Raw genomic sequence first — 14,822 nt, 5'->3', positions numbered from 1 at the left:
AATATACATTGTAGGATATTGTCCAATAGTGTAAAATCTTTTAATTATAAATTAATGTGGGATGTTCTTTCTCTTAAAGTAAAACCCAGAATCTGACATATTTCTGGGAATGAATAATGTGTGTTTTGTTCAAAAGAACCTGAGTTTGTTTCACATTTATTTTGGAACTGTCCTTTCACACAAAATGATTCTGTTTATTTTATTGCCTTAAAAACCAATCATTGTGTGTTTGAAAAATAATTATATTACTCGTATATTACTAGATTTGAATCATTAATGTTATTCACATTCTGACATTTGTCAAACTTCTGGACTTGAAAGGTAAGGCCATTATACAGTTATATTATTATTGTGTACTGCCAGACATAAAATGTGGTTAGAGAGGAATTCAGTCATTTTTCAAAATGTTAACAATGTGATAATGAAAATTAAAAACTCCTTTATACAGTTATAGCTAGGACTGAAGGAGGAATATTGAAAAATATAGACAAAATCCTTATTTTACAAGAGAACTCGATATTATATACTGGTAACGGTGTAGTAGCTTATGATTATTTTTGCAATGTGATAATAGAATTTAATTTATGTTTTCATGATTGATAATGAATAAATAATACACTGACGATTAATGTGGAAAATACATGCTGGATATACCAATGGACTATTATATGGAAAAATTGGAACAACTACTCTGCGAATAATGTATTTGTTTTGTCACTTGTATATCTGTATATACTTATCTATTGGTATTCGTACATTATTTTATACTTTAATTATTGATTAATCCACATTGTGGAAACATAAGAAAAGAAAAATTTAATATATATATATATACTCGTACTTCTCTTTGGTTTCCAGGACAATTTATTACCTAGAATACTGGGCTATTTCTATTTATCCCCAAATTTATCACTGTATCATTTGTGGCATGGTGAGACTGCCCATTTACTACATTTATGTCACATGTTTTAAACCTCATTCAACATTTCGGCAACTGAATTTAGGTTCTGAGAATTTGACTTGTGTATGGTAATTATTTTGTATCGAGTATGAGTTGAGAATGAATTATCTTTTTATCCGATATATTTATGAAATTAGATTTTAACATTCTCTTCTTTGATCATGAAACTGGAATTAATTTTTGAATCAGTACTCCATAGCCTTAGTATGGAAAGCAAATTTTGATGAACATTCGTTCACATATCCAAAGATAGCGTTTTTGTTGGATTTTATAAGAATTGTTTAATCAATACTATTCATATTATTACCGATTTGCGCATGTACCAACCAGGCATGTATCACCCAACCGTTATATATATTTTTTTGCTATGTACTCAGCTAATTGCATAATTGTGACTTTCAGGCTGGTCTCACATGACATCTTGCTTATACTGCAATAGTCTTAATAATTTGTGTAAAAGGCAAAATGACAGACAATGAGAAATTTGACATGTTTGACGAAGAAGGCTCGGAAATAACAAATGAAAACAAACCTGGTGAAATAAAGAAACCAGAGTCCCTACTGGATGCATTAGAAATCAACATATCGGATCCTGAAAGACGCACCACCACAAAAGGAAGTCTAAAAATGCAGGAGACTTATATTGTTTACATGATTGAGTCCAAGCCTCGGGATTTAGAAAATATAGATCCAATGTTAGAGGAAGTGACAGCAGTGTGGAGGAGATACAGTGAATTTGAACTTCTTCGAAATTATCTCATTGTATCCTACCCAGCGATCGTCATGCCTCCTTTACCTGAAAAACGTACTACTTTCATATGGACCAAAATCAGTACTGATACATTTGATCCTGAATTTCTTGAGCGAAGGCGTGTTGGCTTGGAGGTATTTTTAAGGCGTATATGTGGTTTTCCAAAGAGAGATGAAATTGTGATGGCATTTTTGAAACAAGAAGAAGGTTGGAGGGAGACTGTGATGGCCACTGGATATCAAGCAAAAGCTGATTCATGGCTGAGAACAATAAATGCATCGATGAGAGTAAAACAACCAGATTCAAGTTTTGAAGAACTAAAAGATTATGCTACAGAAATGCAATCTGGTATTGCTGCGGTTTTGAAAGCGAGGTCTAAAATTGCTGATAGAATCTATGGATTATTCAAGATACATGCAAACTATTCAAGAATTTTTAAGGATTGGGGTGCAATCGAGGATCCTAAAATGGCAGATGCACTTCGCAAAGTGAGTCTTGAATTAGAGAAGATGTCAAGTTCAATCGACTTACTAATGGAAGAAGAGGAACTTTATGCTGAGCAACTAAAAGAATACCACAATTTTGCCAGTTCATTGAAATCAATAGTTAAAAAACATGAAGCGCTTCAATATGATGTGGAATATGTAGAAAGCCAATTGATGTCAGCACATGTTGAAAAAAAGCAAGTCAGCAGTGGAGTAGACAAAGGTTTCAACTTTGGAGGAATGAGAGCAAAGCTTTTTGGTGGAGATACGCCAGAACAAAAGGAGATAAAATTGGCCAAGATTGATGAAAATATTCATATGCTCGAACAATCTGCAGAAACCAAAAGAACTGCTGCTTCTACTTTTTCTTCTGAAGCAAAGGAAGAAATTCTTCAATTTAAAAGACGAAAGCAGGCTGATCTTTGGGAGATATTGACAAATTATGTGATATTGCAAATAAAAATGTCCAAAGAAACAAAGGCAACATGGACAAGATTTAAAGCTGCAATTCAAGCTGCTTAATTTTTTAAAGTTCATCTTTTATCTATATGTCATATAAAATAGTTATATTATAAAACCAAATTTTCCTTGATTTGTCTTGTTTTATCAATGAATGACTGTTATTTTTTTACTGCCAATTACCCTGTGCGCTTCATCAAGTTTTTCCTTTATTTATGGATTATGTAAGACCTCAGTTGCACAAATAAGTAATTTTGAAACGTTGATATTACCATTATGGAAGGCTTATTTCTATTCAATAAATATCTTCGCTAATTACACTAATCTTGCTATTATGAATACAAAAAAATTCTCTTGTATCTTGAATCAACTCAAAAATTATTTGGCATCGAATTATGATTTTGTCTCCTTTAGAGTTGTAGTTCTTCTTTACCTTTGTTCCAAGAAATTTTTTCGAAAAAACATTTTTCTTGTATCACCCAGTGTTCATTTTTCGTTGGTTTACCGATCTTAATAACCAGTTCGATGTGTTTATCAATAGTCAGCTTAATATCGCTCTTGCTCATATTCCTGTGGAAAAACCTGTTCAAATTATTCATGTTCAAATATCGATCCTCCTGACTCATAACAAGCGACTATTTGTGAACGCAGTGTTGCTGACCATGTTCATACCTCATAACTCAATTTGTCCTACAAAACAGTCATATTATACCTTCAAAATAGGTTGGGCATTTCCTTGTTTGTATCATTTGTGGGCTTTTTGTTAAAACAACGGGAGGCCAGTCCCTAGTGCAATCTTATTCATCAATCAGCGATTAGATTTCATGATTATGATTTCAGCTTACATGATTCCAATTGCTTTTCATTTAATAATATAGTTCAGTTTATGGTGATTTTAAATGTTCCATGGCGTAGATTTGTTGAAAATTAGTGATAATAAATTATTCAATGATAGTTTGCTGGGCTCGACATGTTTTTTAGTTCAGACGTCGAGATATTGATGCAAAAAAATGACTGAAGCCAAGCACTGCATTTTAACAAAAATTAGGCAGTTTTTAGAGATACAAAGGGTGTTCCTTAGTTGAAAGCTGTGATCAGAAATGCCAGTTTCGTGGAATTGGTATTTGGTCAGAAAGTGAAATAAATAACCGAAAATAAGAATCTTTGCAGATTTCATCTTAAAATGGCAAACTATCCGTTTATTTCCATCAATGCACTACATCCCTCTTATCAATATGGCAGCTGGTATAACACATCACCTTTCTTGAAGACAGTACTGCGATTTAATGTCATCACTTTCATTCTAAAATCAGAACACTGAAAGCTCTCATTGACTTTTTAATAGGTTTGAAGCAGTGGTCCGCAAATCACGGCCTACGGAACGATACTCCCAATTGTTACGTCATTATCACAGTTTAAGCATGTGTATATTCGTAACAATTCGGTATCATTATAAGTACCAGCACAGCCCCTTACGGGCGCTCCCCTTTTTCCGGTCCCCAAATATCCTTGCTCTTCTCTAATTTTGGCCCCTGGTCAATCAACTTAGGGAACCACTGGTGTAAAGTATGAAAATCCAATGCATAAAACCAACCCTATTATTTAGTGTTTCCACAACAGCCATAGAGAAAGCAATAGAAAACTATATAACCTGTTACCTGCCCTATCCTAGGCATAAAATATTGCGACAATGAACCAAATTATGAAGATTTATTCATCTACGAATCATATTTACGAACTCATGAAATCGTGCTACATGCAACTTTTGCAGTGCAGTATTTTGTTTCTGTATAAAAAGAAAATTCTGCGCTTACATAAAATAGAAATTGAAACAAAGGAAGCGACACCTTATCCCAGATTCCAAAGGTTCGCATGCTGTCAGTTTCAGTAGGGAACGTTTGCTGCGAACGACGATCTCAATCCAAAATGTACACTTACTAGCTATAAATGAGAGGTGTCCAAAAAGAACGAAAATTTCATTCAAAATAGCGATGTCAGAAATTAACACGGGGTGTAACAGTATTGAAATTTCAAAACATCCAATGGATGCAGAACTCAATTTGACAACTCATTCATAGCAAATTTGTGCCATTTTGACAGCAATGTTTAGTTACATAATAGATACCGCATGTAACGATGATGGATTATTAAAACAATAGATAATAAACATAATAAAGACCAGGGGATGGTTTGAAGCCAAGTACTTGATAAAAAAAAGAGGTAGTTGATAGACTGTTATTGATTTGAGTGATACGTCGAATGAATTAACACCTAGAAGTAGAACCATAGCACAATAAGGGGGTTGCTCCTCTTGATTTGACATGAGACATACTTATGTCAAAATGCTTTTAAAATTCACTTATAACAAAGCAATGCCTATGAGAGTGGAACAAGAATGCGGAGCTAAGTTCAATCTTAGGACCACGCTTAGCAGAAAATAAGTGTCAACTGAAAATTTTTAAAAATCAGATCATATAGAGGTAATTAAGTGCACAAAACTTGATGGTATGCACCAATACAGATAAACGTTGTTGAGTGTAGTTGAGACATAGAAGAATAGAAACAGTTCAAATGCATCGTTTTAAGAAATGACATAAACCATCCCCCACTCCGTGAGAATTACAATGAATGAAAAATGAAGTGGCAGTAACTTGTATAATAATTAGTGAACTTCACTACATTACAATAAGTATTTAATAATATTTCAAACTCTCATAGTTTATCAACTCAAACTTTGAGCAACTAATTTAATAGAAAATAAACATGTTAGTTAATAAAACAATTAGAACAAATAGTCCTTTAAAAATCACAGGACATGATTAAAGATACCTTAATAAGTTTGCAAAAATCGCAATAAGCAAAGCATCTCAAGAATGCTCGTGAGATCATTATTATGTATAAATTTATTTACTACTCCTGTACTAATGAAAATTGGAATGGTGGAATGACGGTAGCGGTGGTTAATTGACCCGCTAATCAAAATATAACAAAATAAAAACAACATTGTGAAGTGACACTGTGACCATGACATAAAAATAATTCAGTCGCAAGACACTTGACCATGATCATGTTTCAATGTAGTCAGGAACAGTAGACAACTAAAAATCAACTTGAAAAACTAAGACGAGAGACTTGTTACAAAAATAAATTATTTGCGCAAGCAGAAATTGAGGTAGACTAATCAAATATACTTGGGCGAAATGTTTAGCAATCAAAAGTTGTTCACCAGTCCAATCAATACAATTCTAACTCATTTATCATGAATCCGAATCAATTCAAAAATAAATATTCTAAAATGAAATCGTTTTGTCGTCTATTATCAAACTCGAGTCAAGTCTGGAATATATGCAAATTAAAATTTTCATTAGCCGAAATTTTATAGGATGTTTGGCAGCACTGTAATAGGCCAGGCTGTATTCAGAATCATGGTGCCGAGCCGCAAAATGTATCACGCCTCCCCAATATCAAGGCACTGTACAAAAATTTAATGACATCTTTTGAATGGGGCAGTTTCATCCGCAGTTCTGAGCTGGTATGACAGTGAAGAAAATTGCAACGATAACCTATTAAAGTAACCTTTACAGAAAAAAAGTGAATGGAAGGCAAAATTGGCAAACTTAATGACTGTGGCCCAAAATGAGGTACGAGCATAAAATCTAATTTAGCAAAATATGAAACTTTCAAGGTGCCCATCTATATTTGTTTATTTTTAGGTGATGAACAAAACAGAAGTAGAATAACTATATTGACCAACACAGATTCTTAATAATTTTTGGCCAAGTTTGAGTTCCAGAGATAATGACCCATTTTTCACAATACTATAAAAAAAAAATGAAGCCAAACTCAGTGTTATTATTCCTTCAGCACCACTAGATTGAGGTCACTAAGGTTTTCAGGCCAAAAATAGCCAAGATGAGTCAACAACATCAAAAACAAAAATTTTAATCCATTATTAATAAAGCAAAGTCCATGATCATAATATAGAAATAAAACCCATTGGGCCAACTGAGGTACAATTACAAAACATTTGTTCTCTAGCTGCAGTCAGCAACAGAGATTAGAATAGTTGGCGTTGAAAGATATATACAAACTTGTGAAAATGGAAAGGTTGACGCTGGGCCCCTCCGTGTGATTATAATACTGACCCATCAGCTCATCCCACGAGTTGAGGCTGTGTGGCCCTGAACATATGCCATGTACTTTTTGGCCTCGTGGAATTGAAGATGTCCTTTAAAACGAGATGAAATGTTGCTACATTGTCTTCAACTCAAGACATCAGTACAATGCTAGTGATCTTCTTCAGACCTCTTCATCTTGCAGTGTGAAACTGAATCAGAATTGAAGAGTTAGGATTTCCTATATTTCATTCATATGATTAAATCACAATTTATAATTTTAAGGCCAAGACATTTCTAAGTCACATTTACTTGAAACCATGCCATATAAAAGAAGTTCTCAAATAGATTCACTTTGGGTGTAGAAACCCACATCCGAATCTTTGAGGCCTATTATTGAAAGAGGTGGTGAGCTTGGAACTGGAACATCAATCCATTTCGTTATTGATCTTACTGCATTGTTAGGGGTCCTTGCAGAAATGGTGAGTTGAAACGCATAAATTTCTCGAGAAAACTTGCTATTCAAACTCACACCAACTTTGAACAAATTCAGTGAGAAACATGTTTTTATAACATTGTGTATTTTGCAACTGGATTTTGCAAGCTAGTTTTATTAATATGACAGTGTCACACAGATATAGACTTTGTGACGCAAAGAGACTACCAGATTAATTAAACTAAAAACTTGTTTCGCAGATACACCATCCAAAATTGACACTTTTCCGCGGGCCACACAATTTTTTCTTGCGGGCCGCAGTTTGCAAACCCCTGTTCCTGATCAAATTAATAATTCTTGTTCTCACCTGTAAATTTGAGGCCTGAGTACCACCGAGCATGTGGTGTGTAGGATATGCATAAACAGTCTGAGAAGAGCCCTGAGGTGACTGCTGCTGTTGCTGCTGCATTGACTGACCCAAACCAGCGTTAACAGGTGATGGCGATTCTGCTACGGGTACGGATGAAATTGTGCCACCCATCAAGTTGGCTTGTCCTGCCATCAAATTAGGCATTGATGTTACATTTGTTCCAGGTGATGGCGATGAAACGTCCGATGAAGAACCAACATGTTGGTTCGAATTGATGGTCAAACCTCTATTCATTGAAGTATTTCCTTTTTGCTGCAAATCAAAGTAAATACCAGATGCATATACAGTAAAATCTACTTTCAGGAACAGATATCCGAGGTCAGAACAATAAGTGTTCACTGGACATTTCCCAAGTTCACTATTTAATCACATGCATATAATATCAATGCCAGCTATTTTACATATAAGAATATGAAACTTGATAAAGCATGTAAATATACAAGCAATGAAATTAATATTGTTGTATACATATATATGCTTAAAACACCAGATCTATCAATAAAGTACAGAGATATCAGAAATACATAAAAATGATCTTATGATGAAATCACGGCACCTACATCATAATATCATTTATAAGAGTCATTCTGACCAATACTCAAATAAATGCAGATACGAAACAGTAAATTTAAACACCAGAGAACTCACCAGTTCTTTCCAAGCGGCAACCTCTTGTTTGTGTGTACCGAGAGATTGCTAGAAAGCAAGATTACTAAATGAGAGATAACCAGATTCATGCTAGCCAGACAGAACGATTGCTAGATATGAATTAAATTTTGTCATATAACCAAATTATTCCATTTTAATGAAATCTTGATTAAATTCCAAATATTTAAAAGCATGAATCTAGCAATCCTGCTCTCTAGAAATTCTAACGCAATGGATAATAATAATAAATACGATTTAACAAAGCAAGAGCTGTAACATAAAGATAAAAATTTCAAAAATGACATACCGACTGCTTGTACGCCTCTAAATCTAACTCCCATTTCGCTCGTTCTACTTGAGCATTTCGGTAATATGGCGTCTTTTCCATGTCTGAAAGGCCATTCCATTGTTCTCCTGCTTTCTTGGTAATTTCCTGTAAAATTTACAACAGTTGATAACAGCCTTTGTCCCTATGGCTGAATAAACAAACAGATTTAACATGTACGAAAGAATAGATAGTTGCATGGACACAAGCATCTGAACTAATCATATTATAATCAAGATATAACAAACAATGTATCCAAACCTTTGCTGGATCTGTCTTGTTAGGATATGACTTCCGAAAATCTGCTAAAAATAAGAAATAAGCAGAGGGTGGTCGTTTTGGTCTGTTTGGATCCCGAGGCCTTTTTTCTAACGACTTGTCTTGTTGCCACCGTTCTCTATCTCGTCGTGCCAGCTCTAAGAATGGCTCCTTCTCATCTTCTGTCATGTGCCGCCATTTCTCCGCACATGCTTGTGTTATAATCTTGGCCTGAAGTAGAATGAATACTTAATTACCTAACTGTAACAAAACGAGAATATCGGTCAGAGACCGAAGACTTATCGATCGAAAGTTGGGGGATCCCCAAAACTGCGCTCTTACTCCATAGCGACACCTTGTGTCTCATCACTAATTAATTAATAACTCGCTAATTATACGACATAATTCGCCCAAAATCAATAGGCTTCTGGTCCGAGATAAGATGAATGCACATGCAAAATCTGGAGCAGATTCAATCTCGCTTTCGTGAGATATCGCGTGCATCTAACAGACAAATACTTATCAACATACTTACCGATTAAAATCAATAAGTAATAAACGAATGGGAAAGGAAAATAATAGCATCTTGTTGCACCAAATATAATGAAATAATAAAATACACACTTTAGGAACAACTTCTCCTGCTTCTTTTAAAGTTTCTCTGTATTTGGACACAAAATAGAGGTATGCGGTTGTTGGACGCTTAACAAAAGTGTGCCGCTTTCGTTTGCGTTTATCTGTGGGTTTTCGGCCCCTCCTTGAGGGGGAAAACGTTGAGGTATCATGTGTTAGGCTTGATCCACCACTGATGGAAAGATTGCTACTGTTGGAACTTGTGCTTCCCCCACCAGTGTTATATTGTTGTTGGAACTGTTGCTGCATTTGAGCTAGCTGCTGCATTTGTTGAAACTGCTGCTGGGCTTGCTGTACCTAGGTGTAGAAATAAGAATTGTGCTTTACAAACCTATAAATTAGATTCGAATGTTTCTCCAAGTGGTCTAAACACTAAGAAAATCATTGCTACATAAAATAATTTTGATACTGTTGTTGCCTCTTGGACATGACTAATATGTCTCCAATATTCGTCTACTTTAAATATAGGATATGTAAAATTACTGTAATCACTATTTCCTGATCTAAACAACATACTGTGTCATAACACACCTGCTGCAACTGATGTTGTAACTGTTGATGCTGCACGTTGTGTGAACTTGTTGTTGGTTGTTGCTGTTGATGTCCCTGCTGTTGTTGTTGTTGTTGTGTTTGTTGGTGTTGCTGCTGCTGTTGTTGTGACAGTGGACTGTTACCAACCTGAAAATGATGAAATAATTATTTCCTGGTTAAGCAAATTATTTAGCAACAAGAATAGAACATAAGAAAATGCAAGTTAGTTAGTTACAGAGAAAGATATCATATATCACATTGTGTCACACAAAACCAGCCTTTGATCTGGCAAAATTGTAATAATCAATAATTACCAGTAGAATGCAATTACCTGGTGGTTCATATAAACAGAGACCTGCTGGCCAGTTTGACTGTTTGGCATTGACACCTGTGCTGTTTGGAAGTTGTCATTGTCTGAGCAATAAAATGAAATAGTTAATAATTTGAATCAATCTTCATGATGAGAAAAGGGCATAACTCTTTGAAAAATTGCAACCAAAGTGTTACATTTCTATCTTCACTATAGCCAACAGCTTGTACAGTTATGAGAATATTCATCCAACTGCCTTTTTATTGCAATTCACTTAAGATGCGCCACCATTCAATTCACCACTAGAAAATAATTAGCCTACGGTTACTGCAGCAAGATTATTTTATTGAATACCCACAGAATTTTATTGGGCATCAAACATAATTTGCATTCTTTTGATTTAATTTAAAAAACATGGACATACACCACTAATAAAATGTTTTTATCCCTACTTAAGAATCAAAATACAGGTATCAAACAACATCTAGACCAGATTACTAGAGATATATTCCATACGACACATTGGATATCAACCACTTGAATATTGAAGATATAGCAAGTACCAGGCTCATACCAAATTAAGATTGAGTCTGATCAATAAGAGCAAACAATTGCCGGTGTTTCAGATGACCTGCAGATAGCTCAATTACACTACTACAAATGCCATCAAGTCGACAGTGGCATATTTCATATTATCCTATACTGAATGGGAATTGACAACCAGCCAAGTAAAAGATTAAGCGGTAGAGCCTGGTAGATTTTAGCCCCACACCGTAGATTTTAGCCCCACACCATAGATACATAGAAATATTCCAATATATTCAACTAATACATACATCCTTTTTGAATTGCACTAAGCATCCGCACAGCTTGCTGCTTCAAGTAATAATCATTCGCATTGAACTGCTGCTGGCCGCTCTGTCCTTGTTGACCATCTAAAAACAAAAACATTAAAATTATATATGGAAATTGATAGACAAATTACAATTACTTAAACTGTCAACAACACAACTGTATGTTTATTTGCCTCAAAAATGTAACAGTATCTGCATAATAATTAAACGATATAACAGAGATGGGATACATGTTTAAGACCATACTGGCCTATGACACAGTACATGTACCCTTCACAAGTATGACAGCAGTCCAAAACTGCTGCGTTATACAATTTCTCAGACACAGAAGGAATTTTCATTTTTATCAACTGGAAAGAGGACAAGACATTACAGATGGCAAAATAGTCTTCTCTCGATGGTTAGGAGCGCTATTCTTGATATAGAAATAGCTACCTAGTTAATAATTTCAGACGCATAAACGAAGCCATAAGTGCCAGCAGTCATGACGGCGGTTCTAAGTGTTATGAATCCACAAGCCATCACCCTCATGGATTCTGGTTTGAAAACTTAGTCAGTAGCGCACAGTTACCAAATTCCAAGATGTCCCGTCATTTGGTTCAATAAAATAAACACTCCATGTGTCTCACACACGAAAGGCGTCTGGCACGAAGAAAGATGCGTCATATCTCGCGCCATGCTTGTCTAGATAATAATCTAAACTAATCGTGGCCATCACGTGACCAAAATTGCTGTCTTTTGCTAAAAACTCTTGAATGCCACGATGAAATATTTTTTCCAGAGGAATTCAATGATGATGACGTTTTTAGAGTGCGCTTCTTGTTAGTTTATTGCGCAACTTCATTTTACTGTATTTTTACCGATATTTTACAACAATGTTTAGATGTCCCCGAAAGAAGGGGTGTCTGTTTATCAGCGAAATTGAATTCTCTGAAACCAGACAAAGTCGCTCAATCTGTAAAGTGTGCTGTACTATTAGTGGATAATCTGTAATATCTGAATTCACGCCCCCATGAATCATGCAAACTGGTGGATATTTTCAGCTTCCTCCACTGATTAGCTATCCATGTACGTTTGACATAGAATGATAACCAGATGCGAGGCCCCAACAGAATGGAGGAGTGAATGGACAAAAAGCCAACGATTTATTCATTAAATAATTTGTGAATGGATTTTTGTTAGGATGTAATTATTTGCGAATAAACTTTCACAGGAATTGCTCACGAGAACAGCATATTACAAATTGAACTTCTAAAAATTGAGTTATTGGAGAGCAGGTTTTTCATGTCAATTTCCCCTCAGGAATCAGATTCTGTTATTCAATGGCTGACACGAGGGTAGTGCCCAACGACGTCTTCTTATTGGAAGATTTTTAAACCAGTGACAAGCATAAATTCTAATCAAAACTAAATTCTGGCAAAAATCTCCCCAGCCAGTAGAAATACATTCGCATGGAAATCCACTCTTACAAAACTATATTCTAATTAATGACTGGCACCACACAATTATATTTATCTTGGATTTTCAAACTTAGATGCAAACTTCCATGGTTCATTAGTTTATAATATGATGGAGACCTATTATCCAGATCCCTCAACCCCAGAAATGATATTCAAATATTAACTTGAAGCACCCTACAGAGCAAGATTTCATAGAAGACTGTCTGCATTTTCCAGTATTTATTAGAAAGCTTATACGCAACAGTAGACAAGTCACGCAGCAGCATGCATGTATGGTCAAGACAGTAATGCATATAATGACATACTACAGTACGGCACACTATACAAATCGGGTGACATTGTCCCGTTTCAGAGAAACCCATTTTACAGATGATCAGACACCCCTCCTTCGGGAGACGTCTGGACATTGTTGTCCCTCAATATCGGTAATAATACAGTATAATGATGTTGCGCAAAATACTACAAAAAAGCGCAATCTAGTAACGTCATCATTGAATTCCTTGGGAAAAAATAATCAGATTTACTGAAGGGAAAAAATTAATTTAGCGATTAATTTAGATTATTATTGAGACAAGCATGGCGTGATATGAAGCATCTGTCGTGGTCCCAGACGCCCCTCGTTTGTGAGACACATGGAGTGTTTGTTTTATTGAGCCAAATTCTTGGAATTTGGATAGTGTGCTGTACTGTACTACTGCCAGACTGCAAAATGTCTGTATGTTGGTTTTCACTGTCACACTGCACAAGTAGACTATTACAGAATCAACTATCATTTTGGCCTCATGATTTAAAATGCAAAACTTGAAAAAGCTGGTTAAGGCAGTACAGCAGTAACACACGCCTGCTGCAAGCCATAACCAAACACTGAAACAGCCAAATGCTTGCTCAAATATTCTGAACCGATAAAGCGGCTGATCTAAGTTTGTAAATGCTGTTTAGTGGAATTTACGGCTGTATATCCGATAAATGTTGCATTGTAATGTTTTATTGTTTACTGCACGATTACACTTGAAAATATCCCATCGATCGGAAACGTAAGCAACAACCTGGCCCTTGCGTAATGCGAGACAAGCGCCGCGTCGAAGCTGGCAATATTTAATGTAAACCGTAATAGCGGTCAGAAAATAAAGAACAAACGTGAAAATTGCGATAAAATGCCGCAGACTAACAACTGAAGCAATTTAACACTACGGCTGACATTGCTGATTAAATTATTTTATTTGTTTATTATATAATTAACACTCACCGGCCATCGGCGTGTTCCTCAATTTTACAAAATAATGATAAAAACTATATATAACAAACAAGAAAGTGCAGCCAAACGCCAGAAACAAAGAATAAAGAGAAAACAAAGTAGACTCTCTTCAGTCATTGGCGTTATACGTTACACGTATGCCCGTAGAGCACCCGGAAACGTAATGAAAAAATTAAATTAAAGGAAGAGGCTCGACACAAAAAGCTTCGAAACACAATACAAAATTTAAAAATAATTGCACACTTTTATTATTAAGATATAATAAAACAGATATATCTATATCTAATTTCATAAACGATGAGTTTTTGGAGTATATCGATTACTAAAAATTGAAATCGAGTAGCGCCCTTTAAAAATTTCAAGCCTTCTCGCAGTTTGAAACGCTCGAGTTCGCGCGCCTTCTACACAACTTCGACAAACAACGTATCGACCAATGGGAGAGATAAATATGTTGCGCCAAACACACACAAAAAAGAGAAGGGAGAGCGGAGTAATGGCTGCTTGATGGTTTTTCTCTTTGTTCGTGCGTTTCTTTACTCGGTTCTCGTCAACCCGACGTGCGGCGATCGGTCTTAGGATGGTGTATGGGCGGTCTGTCGATGATAAACGTAACTAGCAAAGTCATAGCCTCACGATGTCAAATAATCGTACTGCCGAATACAGCATGTTTCGTTCGGACAGAAGCGGAATTGTATACGCCCATCATAATAGTAGCAGAATGCAGCACTCGTTGCAGACGATTATATTATATTGCACCAGTCGAAATGCACTTTTACGAATCCAAAGCCCGACCGGAATGCGCTGCAAACAATATATACTGTAGAATGGACTGAAAATAGGCGACAGATTTGAAAACTAAATTCAATTGAGCCAAACAGATTTCGTTGTTTATGAGTTTCCCACCCATTTAA

At 35.5% G+C, this 14,822-nt stretch overlaps 2 protein-coding genes across 5 annotated transcripts; one reads left to right on the top strand and one right to left on the bottom strand.

Moving 5' to 3' along the window:
• On the top strand, positions 1-3,610 carry LOC120339428 (sorting nexin-4-like). Of its 2 annotated transcripts, none has more exons than XM_039407553.2 (2): positions 1-321; positions 1,364-3,610. In XM_039407553.2, the coding sequence occupies exon 2, from the start codon at positions 1,427-1,429 to the stop codon at positions 2,717-2,719; it is 1,293 nt and encodes a 430-aa protein (XP_039263487.2). In that variant the 5' UTR covers positions 1-321; positions 1,364-1,426; the 3' UTR covers positions 2,720-3,610. The 2 variants fall into 2 exon arrangements, with proteins under 2 accessions (XP_039263487.2, XP_039263488.2); XM_039407554.2 differs by lacking the exon at positions 1-321 and adding an exon at positions 583-702.
• A 737-nt stretch (positions 3,611-4,347) lies between these two features.
• LOC120338760 (uncharacterized) lies at positions 4,348-14,049 on the bottom strand. Of its 3 annotated transcripts, none has more exons than XM_039406699.2 (10): positions 13,903-14,049; positions 11,179-11,277; positions 10,364-10,446; positions 10,033-10,179; positions 9,493-9,798; positions 8,872-9,099; positions 8,593-8,718; positions 8,286-8,333; positions 7,575-7,889; positions 4,348-6,983 (listed from the first exon to the last, which is right to left on the bottom strand). In XM_039406699.2, the coding sequence occupies exons 1-10, from the start codon at positions 13,907-13,909 to the stop codon at positions 6,966-6,968; spliced, it is 1,377 nt and encodes a 458-aa protein (XP_039262633.2). In that variant the 5' UTR covers positions 13,910-14,049; the 3' UTR covers positions 4,348-6,965. The 3 variants fall into 3 exon arrangements, with proteins under 3 accessions (XP_039262633.2, XP_077971922.1, XP_039262634.2); XM_078115796.1 differs by lacking the exon at positions 13,903-14,049 and adding an exon at positions 13,606-13,761; XM_039406700.2 differs by lacking the exon at positions 8,286-8,333.
• Between the last annotated feature and the right edge of the window lie 773 nt (positions 14,050-14,822).

This window comes from Styela clava, chromosome 9 (genome assembly GCF_964204865.1).
Source record: "Styela clava chromosome 9, kaStyClav1.hap1.2, whole genome shotgun sequence".
Taxonomy (NCBI): domain Eukaryota; kingdom Metazoa; phylum Chordata; class Ascidiacea; order Stolidobranchia; family Styelidae; genus Styela; species Styela clava.
Note: the sequence above shows the minus strand (reverse complement) of the source record. Positions and strands in the feature narration are given on the sequence as shown.